This window comes from Amblyomma mixtum, chromosome 1 (genome assembly GCF_055824585.1).
Source record: "Amblyomma mixtum isolate Tamu chromosome 1, ASM5582458v1, whole genome shotgun sequence".
NCBI classification, from domain to species: Eukaryota; Metazoa; Arthropoda; class Arachnida; order Ixodida; family Ixodidae; genus Amblyomma; species Amblyomma mixtum.
This window is the reverse complement of record NC_143012.1, coordinates 82440170-82462301: the sequence shown is the minus strand read 5'-3', so window position 1 is coordinate 82462301 and position 22132 is coordinate 82440170. Positions and strand designations below refer to the sequence as shown.

The following is a 22132-nucleotide window of genomic DNA, read 5'->3' as shown; positions in this document are numbered from 1 at the left end:
CCCCTTCGTTGCACACGTATGGATTCGTCCGTGTCTGTCATCAGAGCCGTTGGCCGCCGCCGCTGGCTTGCGGGCACTTCATTTTGAAAGCTGGGTAAAGGTCGGCTCGACAAGAGGTGGCTTACATTTCGTTCCGAGTGGTTCGTTCATGAATCCCGCTCACGCGTGCACAGATTTCTAGAATACCATTTGCGCGAGAGGCAAAGTATGTGTTTCTGATTTCAGACTGCTACGTTACGAAAGCGCCGATGTGACTCGCCGCTCATTTGCGCCTAAAATTAAATTAAGCTCTCGTGTTACTATAGCTGCGCCTGTTGAAGGCGTTAATTGTTTCATTGAAATACTTCCTACTTTGAGCACGTTCAATGCTTTTGCTGATTTTTCTAGCAGCGTTGGGTTAGGCGGCCTCCATGCAAGAAACACACCTATTTACTGCGCTGTTGGAGCTGCACTTGAAGGAAAAACTAAGTGAATTTCAGACGGTATTTTATCGTGACAGTAATTTGCTGTCTCACCCTCGCGACTGCATTTGAAACGGCGCAGCTGCAGCCTCTGTGTGCTGTATTAGTTTTCTGAATAATGAGCGTGGCATGGAAGCGCTGCAACCCACTTGTTTCTAAGAGCGCGCGCAGATGTACGAGTATGCTGTTCCGTCTTTGTGCTTCAAGTTATAGGCGCAAATCTGTGGTGAACTGGTTGCTTCTGCCTGCTGGTTTTGTATAGTTTGTGCCCGTTTGAGTATCGGCTTACGTACACCCGGCCAAATCTTTAACTGGCTTAGGTGTTGCATCGCTAAATGCACCCTGTAAAAAGATGCCTTTTGGCTACACTGCTGGCATATTCATGTTGTAATTTGATGCGTGAGATGGCATTTCATAGTTTCCTTTTGTTAATATAATGTTTGAGTGGAGTGCTTGCATGTTTAGATCAAAGTTATCAGAAATATTCATCGTCTGCCGCTATGAAGAGCCGAAACAAGCGGAATACGCAGCAATGGTTCTGGTGGCGCATTTGCACTAATCTGGGTAAACGACTTGTCCGCCATGAAAGGAGTGGTACTTTACCCAGAGGATGAGGCCATATGGACCAGATCCATTGCTGCGTATGCCGCTTGTTTCAGCTGTTCGTAGTGGCAGACGAATGTTTCTGATAACGTTGATCTAAACACGCAAGTACTGCACTCAAACATTATATGAACAAAAAGGAACAACGAAATGACATTTCACTCGTTAAATTACAGCATGAATATGCCAGCAGTGTAGCCGAAAGGCACCTTTTTTACAAGGTGCATTTAGCGACGCAACACCCGAGTCAGTTAAAAATTTGGCCGGGTGTACCAGGCTTAATTCACGCAGGGTATTCTGAAGCGCTTCTCCTATAGCGGTTATAAGAATAAATGCTGCAATATTCTCCTTTTTGGATCCCTCTGTAAGGTGCACTGAATCTGTATTTTATGCAGGTGGTATTCTTAACAGCTCCTTGCGAGTCAATGCAGATATGTGGCACAATTGTTCGAAGTCTTCTGTTACAAATAGTGTAAAAGGATTGCCTTAAAGAGATCAGTATTGGCTGTAACAGTATTGCCATACAGAAATCAATATCAGTACTGGATTCAGAGTAGAGTGCTTCAGGGATCAGGGGTCTTTGTTACAATGTTTTATGACGACACTTATAATCTGTCGTGTATTTACTGAAATGATTGAGCCGGCGTGATAGCTCAGTGGCTATCATGTTCGTATGGCGACCTGAAAGATGCAGGTTCGATTTCTGCCTAGGCGGTCGCATTTTAATAAAGGCAAAATGCTAAAGGCCTGGGTACTCTGCACAGGTGACCGAAATTATTCCCCAGCCTTTCACTTCAGCGTCTCGTAGCCTGTGTCGCCTTGGGTCTTTGAACCCCATAAAACCAAACCAAAAGATCAAGATTAGCCAGGATATGCCTTGCATTGTAAAGCACATGTGTGGAGATGGAACGGGAATTTTTTTTTCAGTTCCTCTTATATTATTTTTTTCCTTTGTGCTGTACAGGTGAAAATGCCCGGATGATTTACTGCAGACAACAGGCCACAAGAATGCTTCTGAGGAAACTAGCCGGACTGTTACTTTCAATTTTTATGTTAATGTGGTGCATTCTTATGGTGCATGTATTGCATATTCCCAGCTTGGATAGCTTGGAAATAAACTAAATTTGTAAGTATATTGATTGTTTCATGTGTGAACTCTGTCTGGTGACCTTTTTCAATGATTGTGGACAGTCTATAGGCAGTCTATAGATAATGGTCTACTAATAGTTTAGTAGACAGAGGTCTATATACTGTCTATAGACAAAGGTCTCTAGCGCTGCCAGGCCACACACCTATGGAATGTCTATAGACAGTCTATAGACATACGTCTACTGGACCAGTAGACTTTTGTCTGTAGACTGTCTATAGACAGTAATCTACAGGAAGTCTATGGCCATAAGTCTATAGGTCGTCTATAGCCCGTCTATAGACAAGAGTCTATAGACGGTCTATAGACAGCTCTATAGGAAATGTATGACCATAAGTCTATAGATCGTCTATAGACTGTCTATAGACCTGTGTCTATAGACTTCCTATAGACCTATAGACTTTCAGTAGATATTTGTCTATAGACTGTCTATAGACAAAAGTCTACTAAAAGTGTATGGCCATAAATCTATAGACTGTCTATAGACCAGTCTAAAGGATTTGTCTATAGACAGTCTATAGACTTCATAGACTAAAGTCTATAGACAGTCTATGGACTGTCTATAGAAATTTTTATAAGGGTCAGCCCGTGCGTGGTGCACGTGTGTCGGTGCGTCAGTACTCCAAAGGAACTCAAGGGGTTGCGGGTTTAGAAGAAATATTTACTCGAATGCAGGAAAACACAAAAAACAGGTAAAACGAACAGATGAGTAGCCGAAAAACTATACAAAACACGAAACGCGACAAGCAAGACAGAGACAATACAAAGAACACACAAATCCAACTACAGAGAACAAGAAGGCGTACAGGGCATGAAAAGAAGTAATATACAAAAAGTTAGATAGGAAAAAGAACAGAAAGTCCGACGGACAATTCACATACTGGGGCTGCGGCGGTGACTCTGGTTCGGGTGGTTGTGGATGCGACGATGGCTCGACGGCGGCGGGCCTTGTGCGATGGAACGCGTGCCTCGGCGCGGTAACTCGGCCCTCCACGCCCGCAAACACACCACCCAACCTCTTCAGCTGCCCCGACTTCTGCGAAAGATGAAAACAAGGGACAAACTATATGCTAAATTTCTAGCGACTCGTGATCTAGATGTATTAAAAACTTATAAAATATTTCGCAACAAATTGACAAAAGAGATTAGGTGTGCGAGAAATGATTACTTTTGCAATTCTTTTGAGACCTCAGAAGGCAAGACAGATGAAATTTGGAAAAAACTAAACGCACTCCTATACCGCCGCACGAATCAAACCGTTGTTACGAAGATCGAGCTTGGCAAGGAACAAATCTCAGGGGCACGATTGGCGGACGAGTTCAATAGATATTTCGTCAATCTTAACCCAGACAGTCCTACTGATGGTGCACTCAGTTATATTAAAGTAGCACACCAGGAATCCCTTTTCTTGAGCCCTGTAATTGAGGATGAAGTTGTTTCAGTATTTAAGGGACTAAACAATTGCAAGAGCAGCGATGCAGATGGCATAAAAATCCAGCCTGTGAAACATGTAATTGAAATTATTTCACCTTGCTTGGCCTATATATTTAACCTGTGCTTATTGCAGGGAGTGTTTCCGAAGCGATTACAGCTTGCGAAAGTCACAGTGTTGTATAAAAAAGGTGATAAGAACGACGTTGCTAATTATAGACCTGTGTCAATACTTCCAGTTTTCTCTAAGGGTTTAGAAAAAGTGATTCTCTTCAAAATGACTAACTTTTGCGATAAACACAACATACTAACCAGGTCACAGTTTGGCTTCCGTAAACACCGGTCAACAGAACTGGCATTACTAGAACAAAAAGAGTTCATCTTAAATGCTTTTGAGCAAAAAGAATTGGCCTTAGGTGTGTTTGTAGACTTTACGAAAGCATTCGATTTTCTAAACCATTCTCTCTTGCTTAGAATATTAGAAGCATATGGAATACGTGGAAATGTTCTAAAGCTGCTGAAATCGTATTTAAATTATCGTCAGCAGTATGTTTACCTCAATGGTTTCTCGTCAGTTGTAAAACCAATAACGTCAGGAGTACCTCAGGGAAGTATCCTTGGTCCCTGTTTATTTAATATCTATTTAAATGACATTGTACATATAGACCCGAACACTAATTATATAATTTATGCCGATGATACGACTATGCTTTTCTCTGCTGCGAATCCTAATGGCCTGATCACTAATGCAAACAACTCATTAGCACGGCTAAATGATTGGGCTAAGGCTAACGCATTAAAAATTAACACGTCAAAGACTAAGGCCATACTTTTTCGTCCCAAAAATAAAAACGTTTCTGTTAATACAGATTTGTTGTTAGGCAACTCAAAAATAGAAATAGTCTATGCCTTCAAGACTCTTGGTGTAGTTTTTAATGAACACCTGTCATGGGATGATCACGTGGAACATGTTGTTTCCAAGATTTCAAGCGTCGTAGGAGTTACATACATTAATAAAGAGTTGTTGCCATTAAAGGTGAAGGTCATTCTTTACAATGCTTTATTTGACTCTCACATTAATTATGCCCACTTAGTCTGGGGGACCCTTATAAAAATTTCTATAGACAGTCCATAGACTGTCTATAGACTTTAGTCTATGAAGTCTATAGACTGTCTATAGACAAATCCTTTAGACTGGTCTATAGACAGTCTATAGATTTATGGCCATACACTTTTAGTAGACTTTTGTCTATAGACAGTCTATAGACAAATATCTACTGAAAGTCTATAGGTCTATAGGAAGTCTATAGACACAGGTCTATAGACAGTCTATAGACGATCTATAGACTTATGGTCATACATTTCCTATAGAGCTGTCTATAGACCGTCTATAGACTCTTGTCTATAGACGGGCTATAGACGACCTATAGACTTATGGCCATAGACTTCCTGTAGATTACTGTCTATAGACAGTCTACAGACAAAAGTCTACTGGTCCAGTAGACGTATGTCTATAGACTGTCTATAGACATTCCATAGGTGTGTGGCCTGGCAGCGCTAGAGACCTTTGTCTATAGACAGTATATAGACCTCTGTCTACTAAACTATTAGTAGACCATTATCTATAGACTGCCTATAGACTGTCCACAATCATTGAAAAAGGTCACCAGACAGAGTTCACACATGAAACAATCAATATACTTACAAATTTAGTTTATTTCCAAGCTATCCAAGCTGGGAATATGCAATACATGCACCATAAGAATGCACCACATTAACATAAAAATTGAAAGTAACAGTCCGGCTAGTTTCCTCAGAAGCATTCTTGTGGCCTGTTGTCTGCAGTAAATCATCCGGGCATTTTCACCTGTACAGCACAAAGGAAAAAAATAATATAAGAGGAACTGAAAAAAAAATTCCCGTTCCATCTCCACACATGTGCTTTACAATGCAAGGCATATCCTGGCTAATCTTGATCTTTTGGTTTGGTTTTATGGGGTTCAAAGACCCAAGGCGACACAGGCTACGAGACGCTGAAGTGAAAGGCTGGGGAATAATTTCGGTCACCTGTGCAGAGTACACAGGCCTTTAGCATTTTGCCTTTATTAAAATGCGACCGCCTAGGCAGAAATCGAACCTGCATCTTTCAGGTCGCCATACGAACATGATAGCCACTGAGCTATCACGCCGGCTCAATCATTTCAGTAAATACACGACAGATTATAAGTGTCGTCATAAAACATTGTAACAAAGACCCCTGATCCCTGAAGCACTCTACTCTGAATCCAGTACTGATATTGATTTCTGTATGGCAATACTGTTACAGCCAATACTGATCTCTTTAAGGCAATCCTTTTACACTATTTGTAACAGAAGACTTCGAACAATTGTGCCACATATCTGCATTGACTCGCAAGGAGCTGTTAAGAATACCACCTGCATAAAATACAGATTCAGTGCACCTTACAGAGGGATCCAAAAAGGAGAATATTGCAGCATTTATTCTTATAACCGCTATAGGAGAAGCGCTTCAGAATACCCTGCGTGAATTAAGCCTGGTACACCCGGCCAAATTTTTAACTGACTCGGGTGTTGCGTCGCTAAATGCACCTTGTAAAAAAGGTGCCTTTCGGCTACACTGCTGGCATATTCATGCTGTAATTTAACGAGTGAAATGTCATTTCGTTGTTCCTTTTTGTTCATATAATGTTTGAGTGCAGTACTTGCGTGTTTAGATCAACGTTATCAGAAACATTCGTCTGCCACTACGAACAGCTGAAACAAGCGGCATACGCAGCAATGGATCTGGTCCATATGGCCTCATCCTCTGGGTAAAGTACCACTCCTTTCATGGCGGACAAGTCGTTTACCCAGATTAGTGCAAATGCGCCACCAGAACCATTGCTGCGTATTCCGCTTGTTTCGGCTCTTCATAGCGGCAGACGATGAATATTTCTGATAACTTTGATCTAAACATGCAAGCACTCCACTCAAACATTATATTAACAAAAGGAAACTATGAAATGCCATCTCACGCATCAAATTACAACATGAATATGCCAGCAGTGTAGCCAAAAGGCATCTTTTTACAGGGTGCATTTAGCGATGCAACACCTAAGCCAGTTAAAGATTTGGCCGGGTGTACGTAAGCCGATACTCAAACGGGCACAAACTATACAAAACCAGCAGGCAGAAGCAACCAGTTCACCACAGATTTGCGCCTATAACTTGAAGCACAAAGACGGAACAGCATACTCGTACATCTGCGCGCGCTCTTAGAAACAAGTGGGTTGCAGCGCTTCCATGCCACGCTCATTATTCAGAAAACTAATACAGCACACAGAGGCTGCAGCTGCGCCGTTTCAAATGCAGTCGCGAGGGTGAGACAGCAAATTACTGTCACGATAAAATACCGTCTGAAATTCACTTAGTTTTTCCTTCAAGTGCAGCTCCAACAGCGCAGTAAATAGGTGTGTTTCTTGCATGGAGGCTGCCTAACCCAACGCTGCTAGAAAAATCAGCAAAAGCATTGAACGTGCTCAAAGTAGGAAGTATTTCAATGAAACAATTAACGCCTTCAACAGGCGCAGCTATAGTAACACGAGAGCTTAATTTAATTTTAGGCGCAAATGAGCGGCGAGTCACATCGGCGCTTTCGTAACGTAGCAGTCTGAAATCAGAAACACATACTTTGCCTCTCGCGCAAATGGTATTCTAGAAATCTGTGCACGCGTGAGCGGGATTCATGAACGAACCACTCGGAACGAAATGTAAGCCACCTCTTGTCGAGCCGACCTTTACCCAGCTTTCAAAATGAAGTGCCCGCAAGCCAGCGGCGGCGGCCAACGGCTCTGATGACAGACACGGACGAATCCATACGTGTGCAACGAAGGGGAGATGGGATGGAGCTCGTGGCTTCTTCGCGGTGTTTGAGCACGCCAGCCATTCGCGCCGGCAACGAATTTTATTCACCCATCACACTACAAGCATTCCTCCAGGGCAGCTTGAATACAACTTTGACAAACGTCTCGCGCTCCAGTCTATAGCGTTACAAGACACCTTTGCTGAAACGTCGGCGTCCACGACGCGCACCGAGCGAGCGTCCATACGTAGCAAGCAATGCACACCTCAAAATGAACAGCACTCCATGGTCCATACAGGCGATAACACAAAGATAAGAAAATAAATGTAATCCACCACTGAACGAGACTGTATGTAAGTACGTTTTCAGAGGTGCAAAGTAAATTCAGCTCCCACGGCGCTAACACACAGTTCCATTTCGGCCGTCATTCACAGGCTAAACGACATTTCTAGCCGCGCACCAACCTTGAAACACGAAAAATCTAGTAGACAGCTCGCGAGGAGCGGCTTATCATCAAGGGCATCGCACAGACTGCCTTTCCGCGCGTTAGTAAAGACAGCGGGACAGAGAAAAGCGGCATAAATCGAGAACCCGATGGCTTCCGCCTTAGAAACGAAGATCGGACGTTTGTAACTGCGCACATAATCTGTTCTGCACACACAGCTCTGCTTAGAGTGGTTTAGGAGACCAAATGAATAAAATATAAACGTGTAGACTTACCGTAAGCGGACGATGAAGCTGGATTTTGAAGAAAACGTAATCCGCGAAAAACACGCAAACGCCATTGATGCAGCCACGCACAGGGTTGTTTGCAGCTCGAATGATTTTCCGCCGTCTCGCCGTAAAATGGGTAAAACGTGAAACACAAACCCATTTCACGGTCGTATCTTTATCGCTCGCACTCTTGCCGTGTGCAGCTTCATCTGATATCCAAGACCACAGAAGGCAATTGGTTTATAAGCTTAAATTCTTCGCTTACCCTGTAAAAATCTTATTGTTTTCGTGAAAACAGAACCGAAATCTAACTTCTCGGTATACGCGCCGCATCTCCCACCGAATAGTATGTGGTACAATTCTCAAATAATAATTATAAGGTTGCATAGCATAACGTCTTTTTTGCGTGTGTTCGTGTTTAGAAAACTGATATGCGCCACATCAGCGAGTCATCGGCTCCGAAGCAACAGGTGCAAGGGTAGGAACGAAAAAATACTGGCTTTGTGATTGTTGCGTCGCAGTACTTATTCACGTGAATACAAACTGCAAAGGCAGAAATGGCAGATGTTAATCGCACAGAGGACCAGGCTCTTTGAGATTAATCTAAGATGTTTCTAAGGGATGGGCGCTTCCTTGAATTCTCACACCCGTATTTCCCCCTTTATATTCAGGAAGTTTTAAAGAGAAATGTAGAACCGTTGATGAAATGTTTCTGATTTCAGCGCGTTGGACAGTAACGATCGAAAGATGGCATGGAATTGTGTAGAGCGATTCTTTTAAGGGACAGCGTATTCGTTCGATGTAGTACAGTTTGCGGGCGCCCTTACTTCAAGAATGGCTGCCTTTCCTCGGCTTACTTGTTAGTTTGAAATATCTAATTGTATTGACAATATACGTCACGGTATAACGAAAAGGAGCTTGTCAATGCTCCTGAAAACAATATACAGGAGGGTGTTCCAATGGCCTTACGCAATGCTTCTTAATTTCCGTAATAGCGTGGGGGAGGTGGGGGACTCCCGACATAGTTGCGGTCACTAGATGCAGGTCCCCTCAACATGCAGTGCAAAAAGAAGTTGACCTTGTTCTGGACTTAGTCGAAAGTCAGTGTATCGAACATTGTTAGATAAAATTACGACTGTTATAGACTGGTCTATAACAGTCTATGGCTCTGACTCAACCTTTGTTTTGTGTTTTTTTGTCATTTTTTCTCACGATCCTTCGGCCTACAAAAGGTGTGGCTTTGACCGAATAAATTCAGTTGACAGTTAGCGCTTGTGTGTGTGTTTCCTCTCTTTTTTGTCCGTGTCTTTGTTTGCGCTATAATATTTCTAATTCAATATGAACTACCAACTCGCCCAACAGGAAGTTTTAATATAGACTGGTCTATAGGCAGTATACTATCTATAGTGTACAGTCTATAGACGAAAGGAAATTGAGGTAGTTGTAGGCTGTGGTCTATAGAGAGTCTATAGACCGTCTATAGACAAAAGGAAATTGAAGCAGCTATAGACCGTAGTCTACAGAGAGTCTATAGACCGTCTATAGACGAAAGGAAATTGAAGCAGCTATAAACCGTAGTCTATAGAGAGTCTATAGACCGTCTATAGACAAAAAGAAATTGAGGCAGCGATAGACCTTGGTCTAATACAGTCTATAGACCGTCTATAGACGAAATGATATTGTGGCAGCTATAGACCTTAGTCTATAGACCGTCTATAGACGAAAGGATATTGTGGCAGCTATAGACCTTAGTCTATAGACCGTCTATAGACGAAAGGAAACTGAAGCAGTTATAGACTTTAGTCTATGGACAGTCTATAGACAAAAGGAAATTGAGGCAGCTATAGACCTTAGTCTATAGCGAATCTATAGACCGTCTATAGACGAAAGGAAATTGAAGCAATTATAGACTTTAGTCTATAGACAGTCTATAGACAAAAGGAAATTGAGGCTGCTATAGACCTTAGTCTATAGCGAGTCTATAGACCGTCTATAGACGAAAGGAAATTGAAGCAATTATAGACTTTAGTCTATAGACAGTCTATAGACAAAAGGAAATTGAGGAGGCTATAGACCTTAGGCTATAGCGAGTCTATAGACCGTCTATAGACGAAAGGAAATGGAGGTAGTTATAGACTTCAGTCTATAGAGAGTCAATAGATCGTCTATAGACAAAAGGAAATTGAGCCAGCTATAGACTTTAGTCTATAAAGTGTCTATAGACAGTCTATAGACAAAAGGAAATTGAGACAGCTATAGACCTTAGTCTATAGAGAGTCTATAGACAGTCTATAGACGAAAGGAAATTGAGGCAGCTATAGACCTTAGTCTATAGAGGGTCTATAGACAGTCTATAGACGAAAGGAAATTGAGGCGGCTATAGACCTTAGTCTATAGAGAGTCTATAGACCGTCTATAGACAAAAGGAAATTGAAGCAGCTATAGACTTTAGTCCATAGATTTTCTATAGACTGTCTATAGACAAAAGGAAAAGTCTATAGGATGGCTATAGAGTCTATAAAAAGTCTATAGAAAGTCTATAGACCATTTTTATAAGGGGAGTACTACTGCTACAAATTTAAGAAGAGTCCTTACATTGCAGAAACGAATGCTGCGACATGTTTTTAATGTTCCACGGGATCACCCAAGTTTGCCTTTATATGAAAAGTTAGGGATTATAAAAATCACCCAGCTCTACCCTTACCGCCTGTGCTTAACATTCAAAAAAGATGTCAAACAAAACATCAACTTCCTTTCTTCCTTAGCTTCCTTAACAAAGAGAATACCTTCGCATGATACACGTTGTCGGGAAATCTGGAACATTGAGAGATGCAGAACAAACTACAGAAAGCAAATGATTAAACATAAACTGCCAGAACTATTGAATATTTCTTATAGACACACCATACATCCCGAAAACGCATCAAAGCAGGACCTAAGATTTTTTTTTTTCGTGCTCAAATGTGTTTACTTGAAGATCATTTCTACCTTCATCCTACTGTGCCTGAATTGATTTTTTTTTTCTCCTTTCTTGGATCTTGTGCTCTTTTTGTTATGGCTTGAAGTCTGCTATTTTCCACGCGTAAATATACATTTGTAGTTTTGTGTATGTCTAGAGCCATGTGAATGCGATATATCCTAAATAGCACTAGAGTTATATCAGTGTCTGTTTGTTTCTTGTTACTACGCTGTGTCTTTTTTTCATGATAACTTGCTTTATTACGTGTTATTCTTATTTGTCATGTTAGCTATGATTGTTCTTTGAAATGTATTCTGTTGTCCGCTGATTTCTGCCTTGATGGAAGCAATCATGTATTTGATTTGGGGGGGCGGGAACCAGTCAAGCTTTCCAGCTTTTTTTCCCTAACCTCCCCCATCATGTTGATGGAAATAAAGGCTATTATTATGTTAAAGAGAAAGGGGGAAAGGACGGACCCTTGAGGGGTGCCGATACTCTGAAGTGTGTAGGAGGGGGAAGACAGAGGGCCGAAGTGTATCTCAGCCGTGCGGTCAGTCAGGAATGCTTGAATGTAGGCATACGTGCGCACACCCACATTCAATGGGGATAGAGCAGTCATGATCGCCTGATGTTCAATGCGATCAAAAGCTTTGGAGAGATCCAAAGCTAAGACTGCCTTGGTGTGACCTGGAAGAAGCGGGTCAAAAAGGTCGTGTGTGAGTTGCAGCATGGCATCCTGTGCGGATAGATGAGGGCGGAATCCCACCATGCTATGCGGGTAGAGATTGTTGTCCGCCATGTGACTTGTGAGTCTCGCTAACACAACATGCTCGAGGAGCTTCCCGAGGCATGAGGTTAGCGAAATCGGGCGAAGGTTTTGAATGGTGAGTGGTTTGTTGGGTTTTGGTATAAATATTACCTTCGCGTGGCGCCAGGACTGCGGGAGGTTACCCTCCCTCCAGCACTGGTTGAAGTATTTCGTAATGTGGGTGATCGATTGGTCATCCAGATTACGGAGCATGGAGTTTGTGATTTGGTCTGCACCAGGTGCGGAGTTGGCGCGGAAAGTCAGGAGGGCCGCTCTGACTTCCGTCTCCGTGATGTCGGTGTCGAGTGTTGGATTTGCTTGTCCTGTGTAGTGCGGTAGAGGTATGGGGCCGCCTGGAGATGTGTACATGGTTTGAAGTGTGTCTAGAAGGGTGTCGGGATCGTCAATGTGTTCATGTGTGAGGCGTGTCACGTGGTGCTGTGCTGCTGATTTGGTGCGTGTGGGGTCAATGAGGTGTCGGAGGAGTTGACATGCACGTTTGCTGGACAGGTTTCCGGCGATGCCGTCACATATCTGTCCCCAGTTGGATCGACAGAGCTCCTCAGAGTGCTGCTGGATTTGTGTCTGCAGCGCGGCCAGCCGCTTTTTAAGCGTTCTGTTGTGTTTGTTGCCTTTCCAGCGTTCCAGGATGCTGTGATAAGCCTCCCAGAGGTGGGCTAGGCGTGTGTCAAGGGTCGGTGTTTCGGTTGTAGTTTCAATGTGTCGCGTGTTGTGGTGAACGTCATGCTTGAGTGATTGCACCCATGCATCGATGTCTGCGATGGGAGTGTCTGGGAGGGCGGTGCGTGCAGCGCGAAAGGCATCCCAGTTAATGAGTTCGTGTGTCATATTTGCGTGACGGGGTGGTTTGTACGGGACAGTGATTTGTATAATGTAATGATCACTGCCCAGTGTATGTTGTGTTCTGTTCCAGGTAACGCCGCGGATACAGCGGCTCAGCGTCAGGTCCGGACTGGTGTCCATGCTGACACTGTTGCCGATCCGCGTAGGCGTCTGAAACGTGTTGTGCACAGTGAGTTGGAGGTTCTGCAGGAGCAGCCAGAGCCTGCGACCTCGATGTGTCGTGGTTGTGTATCCCCAGTCAGTATGCTGACTGTTGAAGTCCCCACCGATGAGTAGGGGATGTTTCCCTGCTAGATGGTGTAGCTTTCGCAGAAGTGATTCTAGCGGGGCCATCGGCAGGGACGGGGGGTGGTATATGTTTGCTATAAATATAGAAGGAAGTGAATGTGTGTGATGTATAATTTCCGTGATCACGCAGGGCGTCTCAGACGTAATGTGATGAGTTTTGTAGGTGAGGCTGCGGTGGATGAGTGTGGACGCCCTGGGTGTGTTAGTGGTATCCGAGTGTGTAGATGTGTAGCTGGGGAGGGTTGCTCGGTGTGCAGTCTCCTGGAGAAGAAGTATGTGGGGCGTGGGTGTGATGGTGGGAAGGAGAAGTTGCAGAGGTGCGCGCTTTGCCCGGAAGCCGCGGCAGTTCCAAGTTATAATGGGGAGATAATTAGTGTTCCCCCCCGCCATATTGGATGGTGGGGGGATTGAGGAGGGTATTAAGACGGGTGTCAATTGGTATGTGTGGCTCAGGGAAGGTGTTTTGTGCTTGTGGTGGTAGGATGGGGGGAGTGGAGGGGGTTTGAAGTTGGGTGAAGCGATGGGTAAGATTATGCTCCAAGAGCTCCATCATCTTGGTAAGCATAGCGTCCATGCGCTGCTCAAGTTTTTCGGTGAGGGCGGCGGCAAGGTGATTGAATCTGGCCTCGAGGCGGGCGTCTAGCTCCTTTAGTTTATGGTCAAATTTTGCTTCGAGTGCTGCTAATTTAGCGTCTATTTCTGGGGGCACGGGAGGGGGTGTGGCGTCTGTGGTGCGCTGTTTCTTTGCAGGAGGGGTGCTCGAAGTGTCTGTGGATGATGAGCTCGAATTAATGACAGGGGGTGCGGGTTGAGGGGGCATTGAGGGGGCGGGGGTGCTTAGGAGAGAGGAAAGGCGGCTTACCTCGTCACGCAAGGCCTTGAGTTCCTGGTCTCTCGGGTCTGCCTGGGAGGACTGGGGTGGTGGGGGTTGACGGGTGGTTTTGCCGGAAACGCGGTCTGCCCAGATGAGACGCGTGGCGTTCTTGCTGCCATTCTGCCGGCTTGTAGAAGGCGACCGGGAAGCCGTCGAGCTGCGTCTGCTGGCTGTGCCTGGATGATCGCAGCGGGAAAGCCGCGATGTACCAGGAGGAGAGAGAGCGTTCTTCGGGGACGCTAGTTTGCGGCCCCGTCCCTTGCAGTTCCCGGTGCCGGTCATATGAGGGCCTCCGCAGAGAATGCAGCTGGGGGTGCATGAGGGCACATCTTCCTTTGGGTGGGACTGCCCACAGCGGGGGAACTTATGGGATCTTGGGTGGACACACACGTCTGCCCGGTGACCAGGGACGCGGCAGTTAGTGCAGGCGTCTATATGCCCTCGATAGGGTGTGCACCTGTGGAGGGCTCCTCCATATAGGACGGCGCGTGGGACAGGTCCAGCTCGGAAAGTGATTAAGATGGAACGCGTGGAGCCCATTCGGCGGGCGTCCACGATGAGGGCGTCTGGGTTGCCGGTGATCAGGTCTTGCAGGAGCTCTGTCGGGGTCTCATTCCAATAAGCATTGGAGATGACTCCGCGTACCGCTCCATCCGGCGGGGCTATGTAAGCTGCGACGGCGAAGTCCTTGCCTTGGTTTTTGATGCTGGTTACGCTAACCAGGACAAGCGCGTCAGCTTTTATGGGCGTGCTTACGGTGCACGTATTGTTTACGGGGTGTACCCTGATTTGGGTACGCGTTGGTTCGTGTAGCTGGGACGCCGCTTGAAGGATGGCTTCCCGTAGTTGTCGGGGTGGAAGCAGGTCCAGCTGCAGCCCGCCTCGTGATCTGAGCACGACCTTGTAGTCTGCAGCAGGAAGCGGCGGCTGCTGCCGCGAACGCTGCGCAGCTGTGCGCGTTGCTTGTAGGTGCGCTGACTTGTCAAGGCGCGCAGACTTGGGGGCACCGGTAGCAGAGGCTGCGGCCTCCTGGCTTCGGGATGGTGAAAGGACGTCCTTGGAGCGGGCAGGCACACTAAGAATGTGCGTCCAGTCCCTTGGGTCGTAGTCGTGGGGGTTAAGAACCTCTCCCTGCACCTGCACCTCCATGATGGTGTTGGTGGCGGAAGCGTCCGACGCAGTAGGCCTAGCTCCCAGCGGAGCGAGGCCTAGCTCAGGCGAAGAGGTCACAAAGAAAGGGCCGTGGGTGCCCGAAAAATGGCTTAAGCGGGCCAAAAATTGATGGCGTGCGGCACTCACATTCGTAGATCAGTGGATGGTGAAATTTGGGCCGATGATGCTGGTGATTGGCGAATTCCGCTGTCTTTGTGCGGAGCCGATGTGGGGTGCGTCTGTACTACTCGGCCCCCTAGCGGACAATCTCGAATTCTTGAATAACCTCGAATTATCAAAAAACCGTTTCAGCTTCCCTTTAACAACTCTGCGGTTCAGTGGACACCTCAATACCACTTTAAGCTAATACCGGCGCTCCGTGCAGCACTCAGGCTTTCGCCTTTCACTACTGTAGTCGCTAAACTTGCTCGTAATTTGCTTTCGCGACCTTCTGGGCTTAACCAAGCTAAGCCTCTGCCAATTTTTTATGACCATATGCTACATGCGTGCATTTTACGAGCTTCAATAGCGCCTTAGCCACTGATTAACTAACAAGACTGCGCGTAATTCTGCTGCCTTCGCGACAGCAGTGCGCTCTGCTGCATTGAAGATGAATTCACAGAAAAGGTGCATTGTCTTCGTCTTCACTGCGGCACAAGCGTGTGTTCCTGTACTGCTTCCCATTTGCCTGGTTTGGCGCTTCTCTATTCCCTTGTAACGCCACAATCTTGTTTGATTTAACGGTTGTCGGAATTCTTTTCTCGAACTTTTTTGTTGCGGAAGCAACAGTGCGCGCGATGTCGCGGAGCCCTGGAGAGCCCCAACTGGGGCGAGTGTGAGACAGTTACTGCGTAGTGGGGTAGAGGTGTGGGGGCGCCTGGAGAGGTGTACATGGTTTGCAGTGTGTCTAGAAGGCTGTCGGGATCGTCAATGTGTTCGTGTGTGAGGCGTGTCACGTGTCTGATTTGGTGTGTCCCCACTACACAGGACAAGCAAATCCCACACTCGACACCGATATCACGGAGACGGAAGTCAGAGCGGCCCTCCTGATTCTCTACGCGAACTCCGCACCTGGGGCAGACCAAATCACCAACTCCATGCTCCGTAATCTGGACAACCAATCGATCACCCAGATCACGAAATACTGGAGGGAGGGAGGAAGTGCTGGAGGGAGGGTAACCTCCCACAGCCGTGGCGCCACGCGAAGGTAATATTCATACTCAAACCCAACAAACCACTTACAATCCAAAACCTTCGGCCGATTTCGCTAACCTCATGCCTCGGGAAGCTCCTCGAGCATGTTGTGTTAGCGAGACTCACAAGTCACGTGGCGTACAACAAACATTACCCGCATAGCATGGTGGGATTTCGCCCCATCTATCAGCACAGGACGCCATGCTGCAACTCACACACGACCTTTTCGACCCGCTTCTTTGGATCTTTCCAAAGCTTTTGATCGCATTGAACATCACGCGATCATCACTGCCCTCTCCCCATTAGATGTGGGTGTGCGCACGTACGCCTACATTCAAGCATTCCTGACTGACCGCACGGCTGAGATCCACTTCGGCCCTCTGTCTTCCCCCTCCTACACACTTCAGAGTATCGGCACCCCTCAATGGTCCGTCCTTTCCCCCTTTCTGCTTAACATTACCCTCATCCCCCTCGCCCGAAAATTGGCAACTATTCCCCACCTGAAGCATAACTCTCTATGCCGACGATATCACCCTGTGGACCCCCCAGGGCAGTGACGGCGGCATAGAGAACACCTTACAGGAAGCAGCCACAGTCACCCAAAATTACGCACGGACCATCGGAGTGTCTTGCTCCCCAGAGAAGTCCGAACTGCTTCTCATCCGGCCTAAGAACCACCGCGGTCCCCGCTCCCCCATTGCCATTAAACTGAATGGTGAGCCGGTACCTGAGGTTGGCACCCTCCGCATATTGGGCCTGCACATCCAGAACGATGGCAAAATACCACCACCCTCAAGAAACTCAAGCAGGTTGTAGGCGCGATATCGCACCTCATCCGAAGGGTTTCGGGACATCACAGAGGCATGAAGGAGCGCGGCTTATGTCGCCTCATTCACGGCTTTGTCCTCAGCCGTGTACTGTATACTACCCCATACTTACAACTATCCAAACATGACATTAACGCTTTGGATGCTTTGATTCGCAAGGCATTCAAGGTAGCACTTCATCTTCCCCTCAGCACACCCACAGACAGATTACTAGGCCTGGGCCTCCAGAACACGATCGGGTAACTAGTGGAGGCCCACCGACAAGCCCAATACATCAGGCTCACACAAACCTCCACAGGTCCGTATACCCTGGACTCCCTCGGAATCAGAATACCGGCCAATGACCCAACCCTCCTCGCCATCCCACGACCGCTTCACGGGGAGCTCCTCATCTGGCCGCTCCCGAGGAATATGCACCAGTCCCGCCATGAGCAGCGCCGCAGAGCCCGTGCGAAGGCACTCCATCGAGCTTACGGCTCCTAGCCGGACGCCGTATGGGTTGACGCTGCCTGCACGGGTGATGTAGCGACAGCAGCTGTGGCGGACTCCTCTTTATCCCACTCTCCTCACACTACCTCTCCCTCCAGACACTTCCGCAGAGGCTGTAGAGGAAGCCGCCATTGCACTTGCTATCACCCGCACGGAAGCCCGGTACATTTCAAGTGACTCTAAAACTGCGATTCTAAATTTTGCTCGAGGCCGACTCCATGCCCTTGCTTTTGGCATACTGGACTCGTCCGATTCACCGCCACCCCGCCAAGTGGAGGGATAGCGGACACAATAACCACTGAGCCACCGCGGCGGCCACCACCACCTGGGGATCTTTAACGTGCACTGACATCGCAAAGCACACGGGCGCCTCTTGCGTTTCGCCTCCATCGAAACGCGACCGCCGCGGTCGGGTTCGCACCCGGGTACACCGGCTCGGTGGACGGGCGCCATACCACTGAGCCACTGCGGAATTTGTGCACCTCCGCCCCTCACAGGAGTGCACAACTAGATTCTAGCTCTCTTTCTCTTGAGAGTGGTCCCATACGCGAAAGTGACGAGATACTGGTACTAGGACTCCACATCCACAAACACAGACGGCCAGATACTACATTAGCCAAACTCCGTAAAGTGGGGGACCAGGTGGGCAGCATGGTCCTCCGGCTTTCTAACAACCGCGCGCGGTTACGAAATAAGGATGCCGTGCGGCTGGCAAACGCGTTTGTAACCAGTCGAATTCTCTGTTCGACTCCTAATCTCCACCTACGGAAACAAGAGGAGGATGCGCTTGAGGTCACCCTTCCCTTGACCTCCCCATCACTACATCAAACATCCGGCATATGGCTCTTGGGTGGAGATTACTTTGCGGGAGCTCCGGGAGGCGCACTTTACGAACCAGTACACGCGTTTGTCGCTAACGGAGTCGGGTCACCGCCTTCTTGCTCGACTCCATATCTAACACACCCCGGCAATGGAAGACAGGTTTCGCATCCCGGAACTGTGGAGACGTGCCCTCCACGTGAGGCCTATTCCAGCAAACATGTCACGCGAAGACAAGAATGGTCGGCGCCTGGCCCGAGCGGAAGCGCTAGCCCGGCATAATGGCAACAAAACAGGTGTATACTACGTTGACGCCTCCGTCCTCACCACGAGGGATGGTACACGGTCGGGGTGGTTCATAACAGCAACACAGTTAACGGCCTCACCTTCAGAGCCCGCAGTGCAACACAACCAGAACAGGTAGCGATTGCTCTCGCGGCCTCGCATTCCGATTCAAAATACATAATCACCGACTCGCGAGGGGTCTGTCGGAACGTCGAACGAGGCTGCACTCCCTTCCTAGCCTTTCGAATCTACCAAAATTGCATACGAGCTACGGATCCCGCACACCGTTACTTTATATGGGCCCCTGCTCATCAAACGTTGGCAGAAAACGAGGCAGCAGACGCAGCCGCCCGCGCGCTCTCTCACCGGGCTGTGTTCTCCTCGCCACCCGATCAGGAACCCGATCCTAATCCGATCTATACCTTTAAAGATATTACAACCTATTATCAAGACAGCCATCGCCTTTACCCTCGCCCATGTAAAGGCCTGAAGAAGGCGGATGAGCAGCTCCTTCTCCGTCTTCTCACCGACACATTGCTGCGCCCGGCAGCACTAAAACATTTTGACCCTCATTTAACGGCACACCTCCACCTAGTGCTTGTAAGGATCAGTCCCTTAAGGGCTGATCCAAACATACCTCCTGTCCCTTCTTAATAAACGTTTTCACCCCCACCACCACCCCGCGCGTGACCTGTAGACGCGGCGCACTGCGTTCCATAACGCTTTCTGTCGTCGCGCCGCGGCGACCGGTAGCCACGCGTGACCTGTAGACGCGGCGCACTACGTTCCTTCAGTTGGTGGTGGTGGTGAAAGCATTTATTCAGAACAGACAGGAGGTGTTTGAATCGGCCCCTAAGGGACCGATCCTTACAAACACTAGGTGGAGGTCCCTAGTTTGGGACCCCAGTGGCGGTAGCCGCCGCCTGGGCGCGCCCGACTAAGGCTTGTTGAGCCTGTAAGTCGTGGCAGCCGAGCAGGGTCGCCTCCCAGTCCTCCCGGGTTGGGTTGGGGAGGAGGGTAATGGCCGGGTTGGAGGGACAGGCCCGCACCATGTGATAAGTGTCCGAAGACACCGCACTACAGTGCGGTCAGTTGCCGCTAAAGGAGGGGTCGAAATGTTTTAGGGCAGCCGGGCACAGCAATCTATTGGTGATGGTGGTGGTGAAAAACATTTATAGTGCAAAAAATATTTACAGAGAGGTGATTGGGGTAGGCCCTATTGGCCCTTTCCCCTAACAATACTAGGTGGAGCCCCTATTCCGGGGCCCCATTGGCAAGCAACGCCGCCCACGTCCGGTGAACCAAGCCCTTTTGGGTCTTTAGGTCCTGATGGCCGAGCAGGGCCGCCTCCCAGTCCTCTCTGGTGGGGTTAGGGTTGGGGGGGATAGATGGGTTTGATTGACACGCCCAAACCATGTGAAAGCTTTCAGCCACCTCCCCACAGAACTGGCACGTGCCATCAAAGGATGTGTTTAAATGTTTAAGTACCGCCGGGCACAGTACAGTGTTAGTAATAATTTTGATGAGGAGGCGCTCGTCAGCGCAATCCAGTCCCTTACAAGGGGCCGGGTAGCGCCGGTGCTGCTCGTTGTAGTAATCGGTGATGTTTTTGAATGTAAGGGCCAGATTGTCTGGTTGGGAGTAGGCTTCCAAGGACAGGGAGATAGCCTGGGGAGAGAGTGCGCGGGCGGCCTGATCGGCCTGATCGTTTCCTTGGAGTCCCTGGTGACCGGGGGACCAAATCAGGTTACGTGGAGTTGGATCTTCGCATCGGCAGCAGTATTCTAGTATGCGCCAGGCAAGCGGGGGAGCCCAGCCCAACTCATAGTTCCAACAGGCTCCTCCCGAGTCGGTGATGATGTGTTTCGACTTGGGAGTAGTGAGAGCCAGAGCAATGGCAATCTCCTCCGCTTGTGTTGCGCTGTAGGCTTTGAAAGTGAGCCCGTTAACTGTGTTTGTGTTGTGTACGACTGCGGCCGTGTACCACCCCCCGTGGTGTGGGCCGGCAACGTCCACGTCATACACATGTTCTTGGTTACCATAGTATCGCGCCAACGCTTCCGCGCGCGCCTGGCGACGACCGCTATGGTCTTCTCTGGACATGTTGCGGGGAAGTGGTCGGACTCGGAGGGCGCGTCTCCAGGGTTCTGGCACTCTCTCCCTTTCCTCAATATGGTAGTCATGTTTGATGTGTAGCCGGTCCAAGAGGCGGCGACCGGACGTGGTCTGTGCAAGACGCGTGTATTGGTTGACTAAGTGGGCTTCTCGAAGCTCCCGGAATGTGTTTACCACGCCCGAGGCCAGAAGTCGCTAGTTGGACGTGGTGACCGGGAGGTCGAGAGCCCGCCTGATGACTTTCCAGTGGATGACCTCCAGTTGGTCATCATCATGTTTGCGCAGGTGCAAGTAGGAGGTTGAGTAGAGGATTCTACTCGTTACAAAAGCATGGGCAAGCCGCAGTGCATCCTTGCTTCGTAATCCGCCCCGCTTGTTGGAGACCCGGCGGACCATGCGGCCCACCTGGTCTCCCACCATGCGAAGTTTCGCTATGGTAGTGTCGACCCTGCGTTGATGGTGTATGAAGAGACCAAGGACGCGGATCTCCTTGGACTCCCGGATCGGTCCCGAGGGGAGACTGATGCAAAGAGGAGTTGTGTCCCGAGGGGAGGGACGTATGTGCACAAATTCTGATTGAGATGGGGCGCACTGGAGTCCGCAGTAGGCCGCGTAGTCGTCGACTAGGGTCGCCGCTGCTTGCAGGCAGGATTCCATGTGGCCCAAGTTACCTTGCGTGGCTCAGATTGCAATGTCATCCGCATAAAGAGCGTGATGTATCCCGGGCAAAGAAGACAATTTGGAGGGAAGATGAAGCATTGCCAAATTGAAGAGGAGGGGAGACAGGACCGCGCCTTGAGGTGTTCCCCTCGAGCCGATTGTGTATGGCCCGTGTTCCGCATCTTGTATGTGTATGTAGGCTTGACGGTCTGTAAGAAATTGTTTTATGTAGTTGAATGTTTTGTGGCCACAGTTGGTGTTACTGAGGTGGTCCAGAATTACTTCGTGTTTGACGTTGTCGAATGCGCCTTTAAGATCCAAGGCCAGGACCACCTTGTCGTTGTGGGGACATTCGACAGGATCTAAGATTTCGTGGTGAAGCTGCAGAAGTATATCCTCACTTGTGAGGGCGAAAACCGAACATGGTGTCCGGGAAAGTGTGCTGTGTTTCGAGACACAAGACGTGAGGGAGATGGGGCGAAGGTTCTCCACATCAATAGGTTTGCCGGCCTTCGGAATAAAGGTCACGAGAGCCGATTTCCAATCGAGAGGGAGAGGAGTCTCTCCGTCCCAAATGCTA

At 48.2% G+C, this 22132-nt stretch overlaps 2 protein-coding genes across 2 annotated transcripts in view; one reads left to right on the top strand and one right to left on the bottom strand.

Annotated features, from left to right (window-relative positions):
• LOC149366979 (flap endonuclease GEN homolog 1-like) overlaps positions 1-22132 on the top strand; it is an 84784-nt gene that overhangs the window by 48093 nt on the left and 14559 nt on the right. The window lies entirely within an intron of this gene.
• LOC149366981 (uncharacterized) lies at positions 11273-15412 on the bottom strand. Its single transcript, XM_089553475.1, has 2 exons — positions 14000-15412; positions 11273-13905 (listed from the first exon to the last, which is right to left on the bottom strand). Exons 1-2 carry the CDS (start codon positions 15158-15160, stop codon positions 13831-13833), a joined length of 1236 nt encoding a protein of 411 aa, XP_089409601.1. The 5' UTR covers positions 15161-15412; the 3' UTR covers positions 11273-13830.